Raw genomic sequence first — 17401 nt, forward strand, 5'->3', positions numbered from 1 at the left:
TCCCAAAGCTGAACCAAACGGGGCCGATGTCTGCCCTGGTTGCCGACGGGAGGAGGGCTTCGATGATAATATGAAAAGCCACTTTTGCTATTTTCAGAATCAGTCGCAATGAAGTGACGCGAGTCTGTAAAGGCGTGAGGATTCAAAATCTTTGTGACCGTTGGGTGTGCGAGAGAGAGAGAGAGAGAGAGAGAGAGAGAGAGAGAGAGGAGGGTTAAGAAGGTAACTTCATGCGAACGACACCTCAATTATATTAATTAATTCATATATTGACTCTGACCAAAAAAATTGATATATCGATTGATTGGGTAAATAATTTGCACTTCAAGTTCACGCAACTAAGTTAGACCTCCACTGTATCAATAAATTCTGTTTATCAGGAGCTTTAAAAAAAACATTGAAGACAGTCTATAGAGATAATAGTATTTTCATCACTTTACACTTTTAATTCGTGCATTAAATATTGGGTTAATACCACCAAAAACCCCAAACTGGTACACCTGTGACAAATTTATCCTCCGTTAGTTTCTGTTAAATTTTACTGTCTAATTACTAAGTTTAATGATGCGTGGTAGTTGACGAGTTTACCAATTTAGGGTTTTACCCCTCTGTTTGTCACAAATTTACCAATTTGTTATTTTTCGTGATATTAATCCAATTTAACGGACACTAACGGAGAAAAAATTTGTCACAAATGTACCAGTTTGGGATTTTTAGTGGTCAAAAAATTAGTTCGGAGCAAAATTGTCACGGGTGTACCAGTTTGAGATTTTTGGTGGTCAAAAAATTAGTTGGGGGTAAAATTGTCACAGGTGTACTAGTTTGGAATTTTTCGTGGTATTAACCCTTAAATATTTTTTGTCCTAATTGATTTTTTTTAGCAAGTTTTATTATTTGTGTAGAGCGAAGATGGTCAAATTTATCTAGTCTCCCAAGTATGCACAAAAAAATGGTACACGCTCGTGTGTGGTATTACCATTTTTGTGGTTTGACATCGTGTTATTGATGATACACGCTCGTGTATCATCAATATCTTCTTTGTAAATTGATGGTGAAAATGGTACACGCTCGTGTTATTCGTTGGTCTTTAGTTTGCAGATATCTTCTTTGTAAATTGATGATATGACCGTGGACAATTGTTTACGATTTTTTAATAATTTGTTTTATTATTTTCTTTATTTTTCCCTTTTCTTTTCACCATTGGCCGGTTGCCGGCTAGCGGCACAGGGTATGACCGGTGAGGGCAAGGCTTGGTGAGGCCGCCAAGTCTCGGGCAAGGGTCGGCCCGGCCAGATCTAGTGAGGGGGGCCCTCGCTGGCCACAATGATTAGAAACCGGCCACTGGCAAAAAGAAAAGGGAAAAATAAAGAAAAACATTCAAAAAAAATTATTTAAAAATCGTTCGCGTCAGTGCCGATCGTGCCACACGGGACAACCGACATCCACATCAGCAATTTCCAACCAAAATTGATTGAATGGACTACACTGATAATCGTCAAAAAACTTAGAACTCAATTAATACAAGTGTAATAAGTTTAGGACTTTTTTAGTAATTTCCCCATTAAATACGCATTATCGAAATAAAAAACCGAAGCTCTAATAAAAAGCTACAAACTTAAGAGGTGGTGGGGCTAACCTAGGTGAGTGTTTTGATTTTGGTAAGATGGGATATGCACTCATCGGGCGGGGCTTTTCTTTTAGACTGAAAATCAGGGCGCTTTGCTCACTCCTGCCGATTTCCAATTTTTTAAGGTGGTTTACCTTAACGAAAATTACTAGCGTAAAACTCACAAAGTATCTTCATATATCTACTCCATCTACCTATTTAGAAATATAATTGAAAAATTGCTTTGTCCGACTTCTTATTCTAAATTATACCGGTCAAAAAGTAATAATAATCTATGACCAACAAAAAAAGTAATAATCAAAATTTATAAATAAACTCCATCCATCACTTATACACACACTTTTGCTAAAAAGTACATTGCCCTCGCACTAAAAACTCTCTATGTATTTTTTCACATATCTATTCTATTTTTGCACGTGCGCTTGCTTATCACTAGGACTTTCCAAGTACACCTATCAATACTTATATATATAAAAGCAAATATTGCTTTTCTCTCGCTTTTAATATCCCATTTAGCCCTAATTTGCACGTTACTTTAATGTTGTATTGCAATTTAACTTGAAAGACAAACAAATGAAACCATCTAGAGAAAAAGTATATAATGATAAAAGAGCGAAAAGAGTTAACTACCGGTCCACTAAGTTTTAGTAAATGTGACAATCAATCTCATCATTCTCTCATATCATTTTTCTAAGTTTTGAATAAATATTTGTCCTTAATTATTGAAAGAATAGTAAAATGTTTATTCCATGATTGCTTTCTACAAAAATCTGTATAGTGGCAATAAAGAAAATTATATTAAATGTTTTATTTCTTCATCCAATTAAATCTTATTATTAATTCACTATGATATTGCACAAGAAATGAAAAATAACCACACGCATGCATGAAACTAGTTTCTCTTTTACGACATTTTGAGGGCGTTTTGCTTTCGCTTGTATGTGATTTTGACCACATAAATCGAGTCAATTCATAGCTCTTGGAATGTTTTTCAAATTTATATTATATACATCGCAAATGTAAAGGTTTTTTCTTTTCACACAAGCGGTTTTAGAATGTGGAAATATCAACATATTTATGAAATAAATCTACATACTAAACATAAAAAAGTATATATGTGTCATTCTTTAAAACCTACTCACGTAAAGAAATTTCTACATATTGAGAACGGATCTCAACATCCCACATTTCCGTGAAAATCGTTTTCTCTCGACATGCACATAAGAAATATAAATGTGAAGTCCTACCCCGATTGCCGCTCGTAAAACTGAACCCTTCATATGCAGCTATCATCCAGCCAATGAGTGTCTCTTCGGAGATATCCGATAAAATTGGAACGATACAGAGAAGATTAACATGGCCCTTGCTCAAGGATGACATGCACAAATCGAGAAATGATCCAATTTTTTTGTTATTTCTCTATGTTTTTTTGCCCTTTCTCACGTTGTGGTGTTGGTCTTTAGTCCTTATGTCTTTTTATTGTTCTTATTGACAGCGACGAATAGGGCTCATGTTGCAGCGTTGGTCTTTTAGTTTTCTTTTTGGTTTCGGACTGTTCTTATAGATAGCTCAACCATATTATTGGACTTATCACAATTTGTTTCTCACGTCAAGTCTCTTACTACTGAGGCCGAAAATGGGGTTGTTCTTACTGCAGATGAGAGCTCTATAACCTCCAGATCTGCTAACTTCTTCTTGATCAAATTAGGCTGCCACAGTTAAGCTTGATTAACTAGATCCTCTGTTTTCATTGGTCTCTGCATCGAAAGGATGAAAGGAAAAGTTTCGAGACAGCATACACTTGGGAAATACGCGAGGCCGCCCGAAACTGTCTTTACATTTAAGTGGTGTGGACTCTCAGTGGCACCCTATGATTTCACCATGTTATGCAGACAAGTACAACAAAAACTACCAAAAAAGAGGATACAATCCCATTGAGATTGTGCATTGATTTCCTCAGTGAAGTTTGACATTGTCGATCACGGGCCACAAGAAACTTATTGCGCATTTGAATCTCGTTGAAGCTCATGAATTGCCGATTCCGCAATTCCGAATCAATGATCCTACTTGAACATACAGGTCTAAGTCCCCGAGACACGAGTCCTCAACATCGCCCATCGCAAACTATGAAATACCGTCACGTACCTTAGATTATTCAATGAATGAGCGCGATTATTCAATGAACCTTGCGTTTTTTGTCTAGGGTCGAGACAAGTGACAAGTCAGCATAGGTCTGCCTTTTCTATGGTGAAAATTTTTCCCGTTGCCCAATGCTTGAATATGTTAGGGGGAAGTTTGATATAGTAAAAGTTGATATCAGTTGAATAAGCTTTGAAAGCTTCATCAGAGACATCATGAATAGTGTAAATAGTATGTTCGAAAAGTTTTGTTTTAAGATTCCTGAAAAGTCTCTAAAAGATGGGTTGACATACATATGGAATGAGAATAGTGTTGTTGATCTAGGTTTCGGTATTTGCATTGATTATTTGAGGTATATGGAGAAAATTTTGAAGCCAGTGAGGGTGATAGTTTCGATGTGGGTGTAGGTGAGGGTGCTGGTCAGGGGGTCGGTGAGGGAGCTCGTGCTAATGTTGGTTTATGTAATGAGACGGTGGTTGAGCGATTTAAATCCCGATGACTTAGAAGCAAGGAAGAATGTGACAAAGTTCCGTGGGAGGGTCACAAAGGATCTTATTACAGGGGAACCATTCGTGGGATTCGTAGATAATATAATTAATGCCGAAACTAGTTACGAGATAGAGTGCTACAAAACAGATGGAGATGAGAGTTTGGAGTTGGGAGAAGATGACGATTTTACTAGAAGGTCCAAGATATGATTCTAATTGTATTGTGCTTGTGTTTAATCTATATATGACATTTGATAGTAGTATGCAATTCAAAGATGTTCTAAAAAAAATATTCGGTGTCTAAGCGTAGAGAGATAAATTTATAAAGAATGACAAAAAATTTGTCAGACCAAAATGTGCCCATGAAAGTTATTATTAGAAGATTTATGGATCTGTTGATGTTCATACTGGATCATTTCATGTGAAAACCTACTATTCATAACATACCTATGGCATTAGCTTAGCTTCAAAAATAGGAGGGTGACAAGTTCAAGGTTGACAAATCACTATCTTTCTACAATAAGATCGATGCCAACTATTAAAACTAATGCTTTCAAGGAGCTTATCAAGGAGCAATTAGGCTTAGATGTAAGTATAACTCAGTGCAAAAGAGCTAGGTTGTTTATTTATCAAGTGTTGATAGGAAACTATAAGAAGGAATATCCAAAACTATGGGATTATACAAAAGAGCTTAGGTTAGAAATCCTAGGAGTACTATTATATTGAAGGTTAAAAAGCTTTATATGCAATATAAGGCATTATTTGAGAGAATGTACATCTGTTTTGCTACTTGTAAAAAAGGGTTCCTTGGTGGATTTAGGAAAGGTTTAGATGGTTTCTTCTTGAAGGGAATTTGTCAAGGTCGGGTCTTGTGTGTTGTTGGAAGGGATGCAAACAATTAGATGTTCCCAATTGCTTAGGCAGTTGTCAAAGTTGAGAGTTACGACACCTGGACGTGGTTGTTACCAACTTGGATGTATGATCTCAATATTTTCAGCACATATGAACGAGGTTGGGTCATAATTAGTGACAAATAAAAGGCTAATTTAATTTTTTATTTATTATGCCTCTTAGATAGTCACATATATGCTTTACATTGTAATCATATTTTGCAAGGCCTTGTACAAGTTGTGGTTCAGTTGTTGCTTGTAGCTGAGCATATGATATGTGCGAGACAAATCTACGCTAATTAAGGCAAGAAATATGAGGAAATAGATGCAAAGACCATTTTGATAGTGTGTTAAGAACAGTACTACAACGAAGTATGACGAAAACTCTCAAGCATTGAAGAAAATCAGCCATGGTACATATCATGACTTAGTTCAAACCAAGCCAAAGCACCGATCCAGGGCGTTCTTCACCATTGATGTGAAATGTGACATTTTTTACAACAACTTATGCAAGTCATTCAATGGAAGAATCATACATGCCAGGTGTAAGTCTATTTAGAGTATGTTAGAGGAAATGCGGATATGATAATGACAAGTATGCATACACAGAAGGATGCATGTGCTAGGTGGAGAAGGGACTATGGTCTAAGAACCGTTAGAAAGTTAGAAGAAAATAGAGTTTGTGCGACATGCTGCCATGCAATATAGAATTGTGAGACTAGATATGAGGAAATGGATAAGGGTGAGAACTATGTGGTAGATCTGTTCAAGAGAGACTGCTCTCAAGATGGCAGCTTACTATCATCCCTTGTCCTAATTCCCTTTCTACTATAAATCATATGCATATATGACTATGTTGATGAGTTTTATAAGAAGACCAAGTTCTTAGCTGCATATCAAAACATAATGATGTCAGTTCCAGGAGAGAAATTTTGGAAACAAACTAATATGGAGCCACCTGACCCACTTCCAGCCAAGGTGAAGGCCGACAGACGTAAACAAAAAAGAACAAGGGAGGAAAGTGAGTGGGCAAATGGAGCTAGGATATCAAGGATCGAAATGAAGATGACATGACGAACTTCTTTAAGACGGGACATAACAGTTCAATATGCCCAATTAAGAAGACTGGGTCTACATCATCGCAAACACGATTTTCAAGGCGAAAAATTTCGATTAGTGCATCCATATTTCCATTGTATCATGCTTGCTTCATCCACAAGACTTTACACAAATATATTCTTTGTAGATTCAGAGACGTACAGGCAGTGGTAGCAGTAAACTACCATATTCTACAAGAGCAGTCTCTCTTGAACACATCCACCACGTGGTTCTTGCCCTTGTCCATCACTTCATATCCAATCTCACCATTTTTGATCACATGGCAGTATGTTGCACCAACTCTATTTTTTTCTAAATTTCTTACGATTCTTCAACCACAGCCCTTTCTCCACCTAGTACATGCATCCATCTGTGTATGAATCCTTGTCATTATCATTATCCGTATTTCCTCTAACATACTATTGTAAATGGACTTTTGGACTTTTACCTAGTATGTATGATTCTTCCATTGAATTCTTTGCATAAGTTATTGTCAACAATGTCACATTTCACATCAGTGGTGAAGAACGCCCTTGACTAGTGCTTTAGCCTTGCTTGAACCAAGTCATGATATGGAATATGATATTTTTTCAATGCCTGAGAGTGGTCGTCATACTCCATCATACTACTGCTCTTAGTACACTACCAAAACAGTATTTGCATGTGTATCTCCTTATACTTCTTGCCCCAATTAGCATAGAAGCATCTCGTACGCATCCTATACTTAGCTATAGGCAACAAGTCAACTACACCTTATACAAGGGCCTTACAAAAAATGATTGCAATAGAATATATTACAAGTGTGATTATCTAATAAGCATAACAAATAAAAATTAAATATAGGACTTACCTTTTGTTTGTCACTAATTATGACCCAACCTTGTTCATATATACTGAAAATATTAAGATCATATATCAAATTTGCTAAGAATCACGTTCAAGTGTCGCTACTCTCAACTCTAACAAACACTCAAGCAATTGGGAACATCTAATCGTTGGCATCCCTTCTAAGCACACAAGACCTGACCTTGACAAATTCCCTTTAAGAAACAACCATCTAATCCCATAACTTTTATACATCCACCAAGGAACCCTTTCTTACATGCAGCAAAACAGATGTACTCTTCTCAAACAATGTCTTAGATTGCATATCAGGTTTTTCAACATTCAATGTAATAGTACTTTCTGGATTTCTCCCCCTAAGTTCCTTGTATAATCCCTCCGTATGTGCATCGATTACCGGGCTTTGAACAAGCTTATCATAAAAGAACAAGTAGCCGATCTCCCTCATTGCAGATTTATTCGATCAGCTTGGGGAAGCTCGCTGATTTACCAAGCTTAATCTTTGGTCGGGTTACTACCAAGTACGGATCGCCGAAGGGGACGAGTCGAAGACCGCATGTGTGACACGATACAAGTCATATGAGTTCCTCGTTATGCTATTTGGCTTGACCAATGCGCCGGTCATATTCTGCACCTTAATGAACAAGGTACTTAACCCGTTCCTTGACCGGTTTGTTGTGGTTTATCTTGACGACATTGTTGTCTATAACTGGACGCTAGAAGGAGCACATCAAGCACTTGAGGCGAGTCTTCCAGATCTAGCGTGAGAACGACCTGTTCGTTAAACGCGAGAAATGTGCATTCGCCCAACGGGTGGTACCGTTCTTAGGGCATCTCGTTGGGGATGGACGTGGCCAAGATTCGTACCATTGTCGAATTGGAGCCCTTGACCAAGGTGACTGAGCTGAGGTCGTTTCTCAGCCTCACAAATTACTATTAACACTTTGTTCGGGGATATTCAAGCATCACCATGCCACTTACGGATATGTTGAAGAAAGAAAGGCCCTAGGAGTGGACGGATCGATGTCAAGAAGCGTTCGATCAGTTGAAGCGGGCCATGACCGAGGAGCCAATGCTCGTGCTGCCCGATCATGCCAAGCCATATGAGGAAGAGACTGACACTTTCGATTTTGCGATAGGTGGTGTTCTCATGCAGGATGGACACCCGGTGGCGTTCGAGTCTCGGAAGTTGAATGAGATTGAGCGGCATTATACGGTCCAAGAAAAGGAGATGATTGCGGTGGTACACTGCCTTCGTACGTAGAGGCACTATCTCCCGGGATCGAAGTTCGTCGTGCGGACGGATAACGTGGTTACGAGCTACTTTCATACCCAAAAGAAGCTGAGTTCGAAACAAGTTCGGTGGTAAGACTTCCTGGCCGAGTTTAACTACATGTTGGAGTATAAACCAGGAAAGGCCAATTCAATGGCCAATGTTTTGAACCAGAGGTCGGAGTTGGCCAGCATCATAAGTTGACCTAGCTGCCCATGGATCAACCGTATCAAGGAAAGACTCAAGCATGATCCAACGGCCCGGCAACTCCTTGAGTACGAGCGAGAAGGCAAAACCAGGCAATTCTGGTGGGAGGGCAAACTCCTCTACACCAAGGGACGGCAACTATATGTGTCGCTCTACGGAAAACTAAGGAAGGAAGTGCTGTAAAAGTGCCACGATTCCAAATGGCGCTCGTTGAGGACCAATACTACGGGCCTCACATGCAGGACGACGTTGACGTGTATGTCAAAACATGTCTCGTGAGTCAATAGGATCAGATCGAACAACGTTCGCCGTTGGGTCTCCTCGAGCCACTTCCCGTCCCGGAATGTCCATGGGAGAGTGTCTCCATAGATTTCATTGTGAATTTACCCAAGTACGAAGGATGTCGAACCCTCATGGTCGTAGTGGACCGATTCTCTAAATACGCGACATTCGTGCCCGCAACAAAGGATTGTCCAACCGAGGAGGCGGCCAAGCTATTCGTCAAGCACGTTGTTAACTATTGGGAAGTCCCACGGACGATCGTGAGTGATCGCGATCCTCGGTTCACCGGGAGGTTTTGGACCGAGCTCTTCAAGTTATTGGGGTCGAATCTCAACTTATCCATGAATTTGCATCCTCAAACCGATGGACAGACAGAGAGGGTGAATGCACTTATCAAAATATACCTCCGGCACTATGTGAGCACAACGCAAGCAAATTAGGCGAGACTAATTGATGTGGCTTAGTTTTCGTACAACTTACAGCGGAGCGAGTCCACAAACCAAAGCCCGTTTGAGATCGTGACGGGGCAGCAACCGCTCACTCCAAACACGGTTGCCTCGGGCTATCGGGGGAATAGCCCATCCAGGTCTCCAAGGAGTGGCATGAGCAAGCAGACTTGGCGCAGGCGTGCCTACACAAGGCCTCCAAACGCATGAAGAAATGGGCCGACAAGAAGCGACGGCACATGGAATTCCAGGTCGGGGACCTAGTTTTGGCCAAGCGACACGAGGTCCTCTGATACAGGGACGTGCACAAAGGCTTGATCTGTCGCTACGAGGGGCCTTTTTGAGTGATCAAACGGGTTGGAAAGGTCGCATACAAGCTAGACTTGCCCCCGCTGCGATTCCCCTCGGTCCGGGTCTTCCTCATGGTTGATCAGATCATACGAAAGAAGTATTGGGCGCCGAGGCGAGAATATTTGGTCTGATGGAGAGGTCTTCTGGAGAGTGAAGGAAGCTGGGAACTCTCCGAAGCTCTTTGGCAGTTCTGGAAGCATATTGACACATTTCATGCCGAAGACGCGACGAGGGCGCCGCCCGATTAGGTGAGGGAGAATGACATGGCGCAAGAGAGCGAAGGCCTCCGAGCCCATCCGTGAACGAGACGTTGCCCCTTTCGTGCATGGGAAGTGGCTCATCCGTGACTAGGCGCGACCACCGTCCGCGACCCTTCAGTTGCCTCTGACAAACGACCCTGTAGCTTTCCTTGGCAGGCGTCCCTTGAGCTTCCCCACACCCTTAAGGCCTTTGGAACTTCTTGAGTAGCTATGTAATGATTGTATTGGTTCAAACACCACGTTGGATCATGAGGGGGTTAACGGATCAGATTAGACCCGCACTTGTATATATAGGGGACCCTCCCCCTTCATTTGTACATGCTCATTTGTAAGGAAATACTACTACGCTTCTCTCTATTATTGTAAATCGAATGTGTGGGTGTGCAAGGCTAACTTGGGAGTGATCCTAAGACCGCACGGGTGTGGGATCGTTGTGAATCGATCGACCCGTGATACAATGATAAAATGCCAATGCACTACGAGTAAAAGGCAAGGATAAATGGTCTAGAAAATTCCATCCTCGACCAACTACAAAGTTTGTTTATAATCATACAAATAGTGTTCAAGTACGAAACATTCGTTTTTCAAACAAGCCAGACATTTCAAAATCATTAATTTGAAAATTACTATGAGAACAAAAAATGTTAGATTATATTGATAGAAAAAAATTATTTTGCAAAGTGTTTTTGGGAAAATCGCAAAAGTATAACATCTGGAATAAAAAAATCATAAAGTCTTGTTAGAGACCCTAGGATTTAAGACAAGCCAGACATTTCAAAATCATTACTGTGAAAATTACTATGAGAACAAAAAATGTTAGATTATATCGATAGAAACAAAATATTTTGCAAAGTGTTTTTGGGAAAATCGCAAAAGTTTAACATCTGGAATAAAAAAAATCATAAAGCCTTGTTAGAGACCCTAGGATTTAAGAGAAACAGGTTGTCGCAGATATTTATCGTAAACGACTGAGAAAATTCAAGAAAGCGAAATATTATTGGATGGAAAAGGATATCTTGTAAAGTGCTGCTGAGAAAAGCACAGTAAGGATAACACTCACGAAGAAAAATCATCATAGAGGTTTCAAGAGAAACGGTTTATTGCAGACAATCTATCCAAGATGACTGAAAATATTTAAGAAAAGCATGAAAAGTTCTGATTTTTGGGACAATAAGTTCAAAAATTTGGAAGATGGTATTCCGTAAACCGGTACGATAAAAAAAAAAGTCAGACATCATGGATAAAAAAAGCCATCCCCGTTGTTTAAAATTAGACTGTGTTTCTCTTTAATCATTTCAGCAAGTGCATCTCTGGGTACAGTATCAGCTATATAAGTATAACAGATCTCGAAGCAGGAATGTTGTGGAAGATTTGCTAGCAACCCAATTTAGAAAACGATTATTTGCCGGAAGCACATCTGTGTCTAATTATAGCGCAATCTTTTTGGGCAAGAAAATTAATGAACAAAGCACAAGCGCAAAGTCCTCACCAAAAGCCAGAAATAGTACGAAGATTTGAAAGCATATGAAACTCACGGCATCATCGTCAAGCAACGACACCCGTTCACACAATCCTAAAAAAAAAAAGATTCAAGAAATGTGCGAGAAGATTGCAACTGCAGAACGCCCAACAAAACCAGAACAGGAGAAACGACAAGTCAAAAAATTTCAAGGAAACGTCATCGTCATCCACGAAAACGAGAAGCATCCAGGGAGAGACTGAATTTCCAGGTACTCACAGAATGAAGCGCCCCTCGACATCCATCTAGCAATACCCTGGAATCTTCATCCCACGAGCCATCGCTCAGCCGCGCTTCAAGCCCACTGACCGCAGTCGCCTTCCTCTCTCTATGGGTATACCATCAAAGATGATCCGCCGCATGCAGAGCCGAATCTGGCTCCGTGGGCCGCTCGTTCGACCGTGTTGGAACTCGAGAGAGAGAGAGAGAGAGAGAGAGAGAGAGGGGTGGGGGGAGTGAGAAGTGGAAGATGAAAGCACGGACGAAGATGAAGAAGACGAGAGGACAGGAGGAGGAGGTGGTGGTCTGAGAGATGAAGTGACGTGAGTCTGTCAAGGCGTGAGGATTCAAAATCTTTGTGACCGTTGGATCAGGGAGAGACGGGAGGGTTAAGAAGGTAACTTCATGCGAACGCCACCTCAATTATATTAATTAATTTATATATTGACTCTGACCCAAAAAAATTGATATATCGATTAATTGCGTAAAAAAATTGCACTTCAAGTTTACGCAACTAACTTAGACCTCCAATGTATTCATAAATTATGTTTATCAAGGAGCTTGAAAAAGAAAAACATTGAAGCAGTCTATAGAGATGATGGTATTTTTATCTCTTTACACTTTTAATCACCAAAAATTATGGAAATCATTCCGCAATCAACTCGCCTTCAAGAGTTATAAAAATCAATACTCTTGATATCTCTCCAAAAATCGCAATACTCTCGAATCCCGCTATATCACGTTTGCCTCCTTAAATGAATTAAGTTGTTCTCTAACTTGCAAAACATCAACCTGAAAATTCCTGAAGGGAAATTGACTCGACGTTATTAGCTTATGAGAACGCGAACGGATCTCCCATCTCCGAAGACCCAAACCCTCTAACCAACATATCAATATCTTTGGAAAAGCAACGAAGCAATAGGTCTCAACAGGTACTAGTATTTCGACTGGCACGCTCTCATAGTTGAAAAACACTCGGACACTTTTTAGTAAGGCATTTCGGCTGAATTATGTCTTATTTTGCCAGTGCTTTGTGGTTTGTAAATTTTTTACAACTGATAAAATTAATAGTTCGTAAAAACCACTCAGCTGGATCAAAATCATTTATAGACAAGATATCAGAAGCACCACAGAAAGCATTGCATCAAGCCATAGGAACTTGATTGATTTTTCAAACAACACTACAAAAAAACAAGGATTTTGCCACGGAATTTAGCGACGGAAAATTTTTCGTCGCTAATTTGCGACAAAATTTGCAACGAAAAATAAATCCGTCGCAAATTAGCAACGGAAAGTTTTCGTCGCTAATTTGCGACGGAATTTGCCACGAAATAAAAATTCGTCGCAAATTAGCAACGGAAAATAAATCCGTCGCAAAAATAGCGACGGAATTTGCGACGGAAAATTAGTCGTCGCAAATTAGCGACGGAAAATAAATCCGTCGCAAATTTGCGACGGAAAATAAATCCGTCGGAAATTCCGTGGCAAATTTGCGACGGATTTATATTCCGTCGCAAATTAGCTACGGAATTAGCGACGGATTTATTTTCCGTCTCAAATTTGCGACGGAAAATAAATCCGTCACAAATTTGCGACGGATTCGTCGCAAATTCGTTTAGCGATGAATTTTGCCAAATTTTTCGTCGCAAAATTCGTCGCTAAAACCTTATTTTTATTTAGTGTTCTAAAACTAAACCTAAGTTCTTCTAAGTCTAATCACGATGATTACCATGTCTCAATCTCTCGTGATAAGGACGAGGACTACGTAAGGAATATACTCCATCACAAGACAAACTAAATATTGCCTAATGAAATCAATCTAATGCAAACTAACAATTATTAATTGAAATTCAAACTAAATTGGATGATTGTCACAACTTCAAATTCAAAAGAGATTGGACGATTTGCTACACGTCCAATTCTAAGAGATATTAGATATTACAAATTCAAATTAGATAAGAAGATCTATTATAAACTCAAGATATTAGATAATCTCTTAAAATGTTCTCGTCCCAAATAAGCTTTTTTAGATTCGATAGATGCAAATCTTATCTTATTTTTTTTCAAGACTTAGATATAGATAACACAGACATCTATTTAGTTGAATATGGTGATTTCCTCCGCACGTAGCTCTTATGTATGCGTAAATATATGGGTAAATAAATTATAGCAATTTTCAAATAGATCGGAATCGGGTGGATGTATGAAATGTAAAGTCAATATATTTATATAGGGATATCTATAGGAGATCATATAAAAGAGATATTCTTATTTAGACTTAACCAATTTGATCTAACCAATTAGATTAATTACTCCTAAAGGGTTACATCTGAATGATGAGTGAATAGAGGACATGCATTCTATTAGAGAAATATTTAGAAGATTCCATATATTTCCTTTAATTGATTGTAATTGATATTTTCCCTTTTAGATAGTCATCCTATAAAACCGATAAATAGGTTCGTGTACTCTTCATTTGACAATGATATATATATTGCTCTTAATTTTTTTTATCACATTCTTGACTTGGTATCAGAGCCCTATTATTATTTGAGAAAGCGTCAATCGAGTCTGTTTGTAACAACGATATCCACATCAGTCATGTTTCTCCACAGTGTTAGTAATGCTAGTCACATCGGCCCATTTCGCAACAACCTCCCGTAGTTGTTTGACATTCCTTCGCTGCTCTAATGAAAAAAAAAAAACATCACCAGACTTGCCACCCTTAGACGAATTAGATCATGACATTTACTAATTCGTCAAATACGAGTAATGTGTCATTGTATGTAAAAGTGTAGAAGCATATCTACTCAAGATTCCGACGGAATTAGCGACGGATTCGAAAAATTGGTCGGTATAAACATTTCCATCGCTAATTCCGTTGCAAATCAGCGACGGAAAAATAAATCCGTCGCAAATTAGCGACGGAAAAATAAATCCGTCTCAAATTTGCGACGGAAAATAAATCCGTCGCAAATTTGCAACGGATTTTGCGACGGATTGGAAAATGCCCTTTATTTTTGGAATCTGTCGCAAATTTGCGACGGATTTGACCAAAAAAACAGGAAAAATTCCTGCCCATAAAAAAAAAAATTCCCGCCCATCCTTCCTCCCGTTCTCTCTCTCCCTTTTTCTTTTTCTTTTTCTTGTCTTCTTCGCCCTTTTGCGATGGAGGATTACGGAGGCCAGAGCCATTACGAGGAAGACAACCCGTTCGCCTTCTTCGCCCATTTTAAGAAGTTTGAATTCTTCTGTCTTAGGGGAATGTCTAGAAGTCCCATGAAGTGGATAATAGGAAGTAACCAAATCATCTTCGGTCCTCATTGTAGATTTCAATTTGTGCTTGCGCACTGTCCTTTCCAGAGTAGTGAAATGTCGATGATTATTCTTGGCTGCCCTGAGAGATCCTTATCTTCCGATGTGTCTCGCCAACTTCTCATCACTTGATTTGTGATCTATATAGTTTTGATAATCGGCATAATCCCTGTCTATGTCCTCTTATCCTATAATTAAATTCGACAAGTAATTACATGAATTACTGTCTTTTTTTGATTTGATTTTGATGCTAAGGAGATCTTCTGCTCATCTATTTGGATACTTTCCCGTCTTCTGTTCCTCGCTGAATGCATACCTCTGGCTTCAGCAACGGCGTCACTCCTCAAACATGGCATGCACACGTCAGTAATAACCTATAATTGCAAGGGCTAGTACTTGTGCACCTAAACATGTTTCAAGATTGAGACGGGGGTTATAGGTGCATTAGGAGTGGATGCAGCATTGAACAGGATATTTAATCATGAAAAACGTAAACATGTTTTTAGTATTGCCAAGTTGTAATGTTGACCATGCCATCTGTTCAAATATAGATAAGTACCAATACACTGTTCAACCTTGTAGCATTTTGTGTATTTTTTTTTCAGACAGATTCACTAATTATTTTAGCAAGTATGGAGAAATTGCTGACTCTGTGATTATGATGGACAAGTATTCTGGAAGGCCTCGAGGTTTTGAATTTGTCACATTTGCTGATTCATCAGTTTTTTTTTTTTTGCTAAATCGAACCTTCCATTGCATCAGAAAAGTACAATATTACACAGAAGAGTTAGAGCCTACATCAACACGATAAATTAATGTAGGCTCTAACTCTTCTGTGTAATATTCATCAGTTGCTGATAAGGTTTTAGAGGAATGCCACGTCATAGACGGTAGAGAGGTAATATTCTCTGTCCCAGTCAATTTTTCTACTGCGCAAAACAACTTCCTTGTCATGTTAGAGCTTTCTTGGATGTTGTATCATGTCAGGTAGAAGTGAAGAGAACGATCCCCCGGGAGGATATGGAAGGAAAATCGGCGTTAAGGACAAAAAAAATCTTTGTCGGTGGACTCCCAGCATTCCTAAGCGAAGGTGGCATATCCCGCATTTGATTTTGTCTCTCTGAGACACGAGAATTTATCAGTTGACACCATGCTTTACTATTGCAGATGAGTTGAAGGAGTACTTCTCTTTCTATGGTGGCATAGTTGAGCATCAGATAATGCTAGACCACACGACTGGACGGTCTAGAGGCTTTGGGTTTGTCACATTTGCTGAAGAAGATGCTGTTGAAAGGATAATATCAGAAGGCAAAGTACATGAACTTGGAGGGAAACAGGTGAGTTATAATTCCTAACTGGGAGGAAACTTCCTCCTCCTGTTCATCGGAGATGAGCAGCTTCTGACGTGGCTCCGACCATAATGCTTAGGTTGAAATTAAGAAGGCTGAACCAAAAAGGGGAGGTAGTGACTACAGTGGAAGCCAATCCAAATTCAGAGGCAGTTTCAACAACAGTGCGGGTGGTTACGCTAAAGAATATTATCCAGGATATGGGTTTGGTGGGAAAGTAGGCAGAAATTTCGGCGGTGGTTATGGAGGTTTTGACAGTTATGGAATGGAAGTTATATTGGAAGCTACGGTGGAAGCTGGGCTGCATTCTATGGTGGATATGGTTATGGCTATGGTTTTGGGGGCCCAATGTATGGTGGCGGTGCTTTTGGAGGCAGCAGCAGCTATGGTGGCCTAAACCTAGTGGATATGGGAAAATTGTCAAATCAGTCCTAAACCTATTGTACGGCGGCCAATTCAGTCCTAAACCTTTGAAATTCTTGCCAATTCAGTCCTTCCGGTCAACGCTGACGTGGCAAATTTTAATTATTTTTTTAATTTTTTAATCTTTTTTTTTCTTTTTCTTCTTCTTTTTTTCTGCTTTCTCCCCTCTGGCCGGTCCGGCGACCGGCCAGAGGGGAGGGCCGGTGAGGCCTCTGGCGAAGCTCGCCCCGCCGGCCACCCTCGCCGGCCCTTGGCTGGGTGAGGGGCGAGGCGAGGCTCGAGCCTCGCCGTTGCCTGGATCGCGACGGCAAGGTCGAGCCTCGCCAGATCTGGGCGAGGCTCGACCTCACCGTCGCGACCCAAGCGACGGCGAGGCTCGACCTCAACTCGCCTCGCCGTCGCGATGGTGATCGCGACCCAGGCGATGACGAGGCTCGACCTCGCCTCGCCCAGCCAAGGGCCGGCGAGGCTTGCCCTTGCCCTCGCAGGTGGCCGGCGGGGCGAGCTTCGCCAGAGGCCTCGCCGGCCTTCCCCTCTGGCCGGTCCGGCCAGAGGGGAGAAAGCAGAAAAAAAAAAAAAGATTAAAAAATTGAAAAAAAAATAATTAAAATTTGCCACGTCAGCGTTGACCGGATAGCCGGCGGCCACATCAGCGCCGGCCGGCCAAAATTG

At 40.3% G+C, this 17401-nt stretch overlaps 1 protein-coding gene and 1 non-coding gene across 2 annotated transcripts; both read left to right on the forward strand.

Annotated features, from left to right (window-relative positions):
- Positions 1 to 2933: 2933 nt before the first annotated feature.
- LOC115663827 (U6 spliceosomal RNA) lies at positions 2934 to 3036 on the forward strand. The gene has a single exon (XR_004003498.1). It is a non-coding gene; the product is annotated as a U6 spliceosomal RNA (small nuclear RNA).
- A 5106-nt stretch (positions 3037 to 8142) lies between these two features.
- Positions 8143 to 16703, forward strand: LOC115667417 (heterogeneous nuclear ribonucleoprotein 1-like). Its single transcript, XM_056308128.1, has 6 exons — positions 8143 to 8341; positions 15563 to 15646; positions 15809 to 15855; positions 15945 to 16047; positions 16125 to 16294; positions 16386 to 16703. The coding sequence occupies exons 1-6, from the start codon at positions 8143 to 8145 to the stop codon at positions 16701 to 16703; spliced, it is 921 nt and encodes a 306-aa protein (XP_056164103.1).
- Positions 16704 to 17401: the final 698 nt, after the last annotated feature.

This window comes from Syzygium oleosum, unplaced genomic scaffold (genome assembly GCF_021117445.2).
Source record: "Syzygium oleosum isolate NSW1041296 unplaced genomic scaffold, Sole_v2.1 Sole_v2.02, whole genome shotgun sequence".
Taxonomy (NCBI): domain Eukaryota; kingdom Viridiplantae; phylum Streptophyta; class Magnoliopsida; order Myrtales; family Myrtaceae; genus Syzygium; species Syzygium oleosum.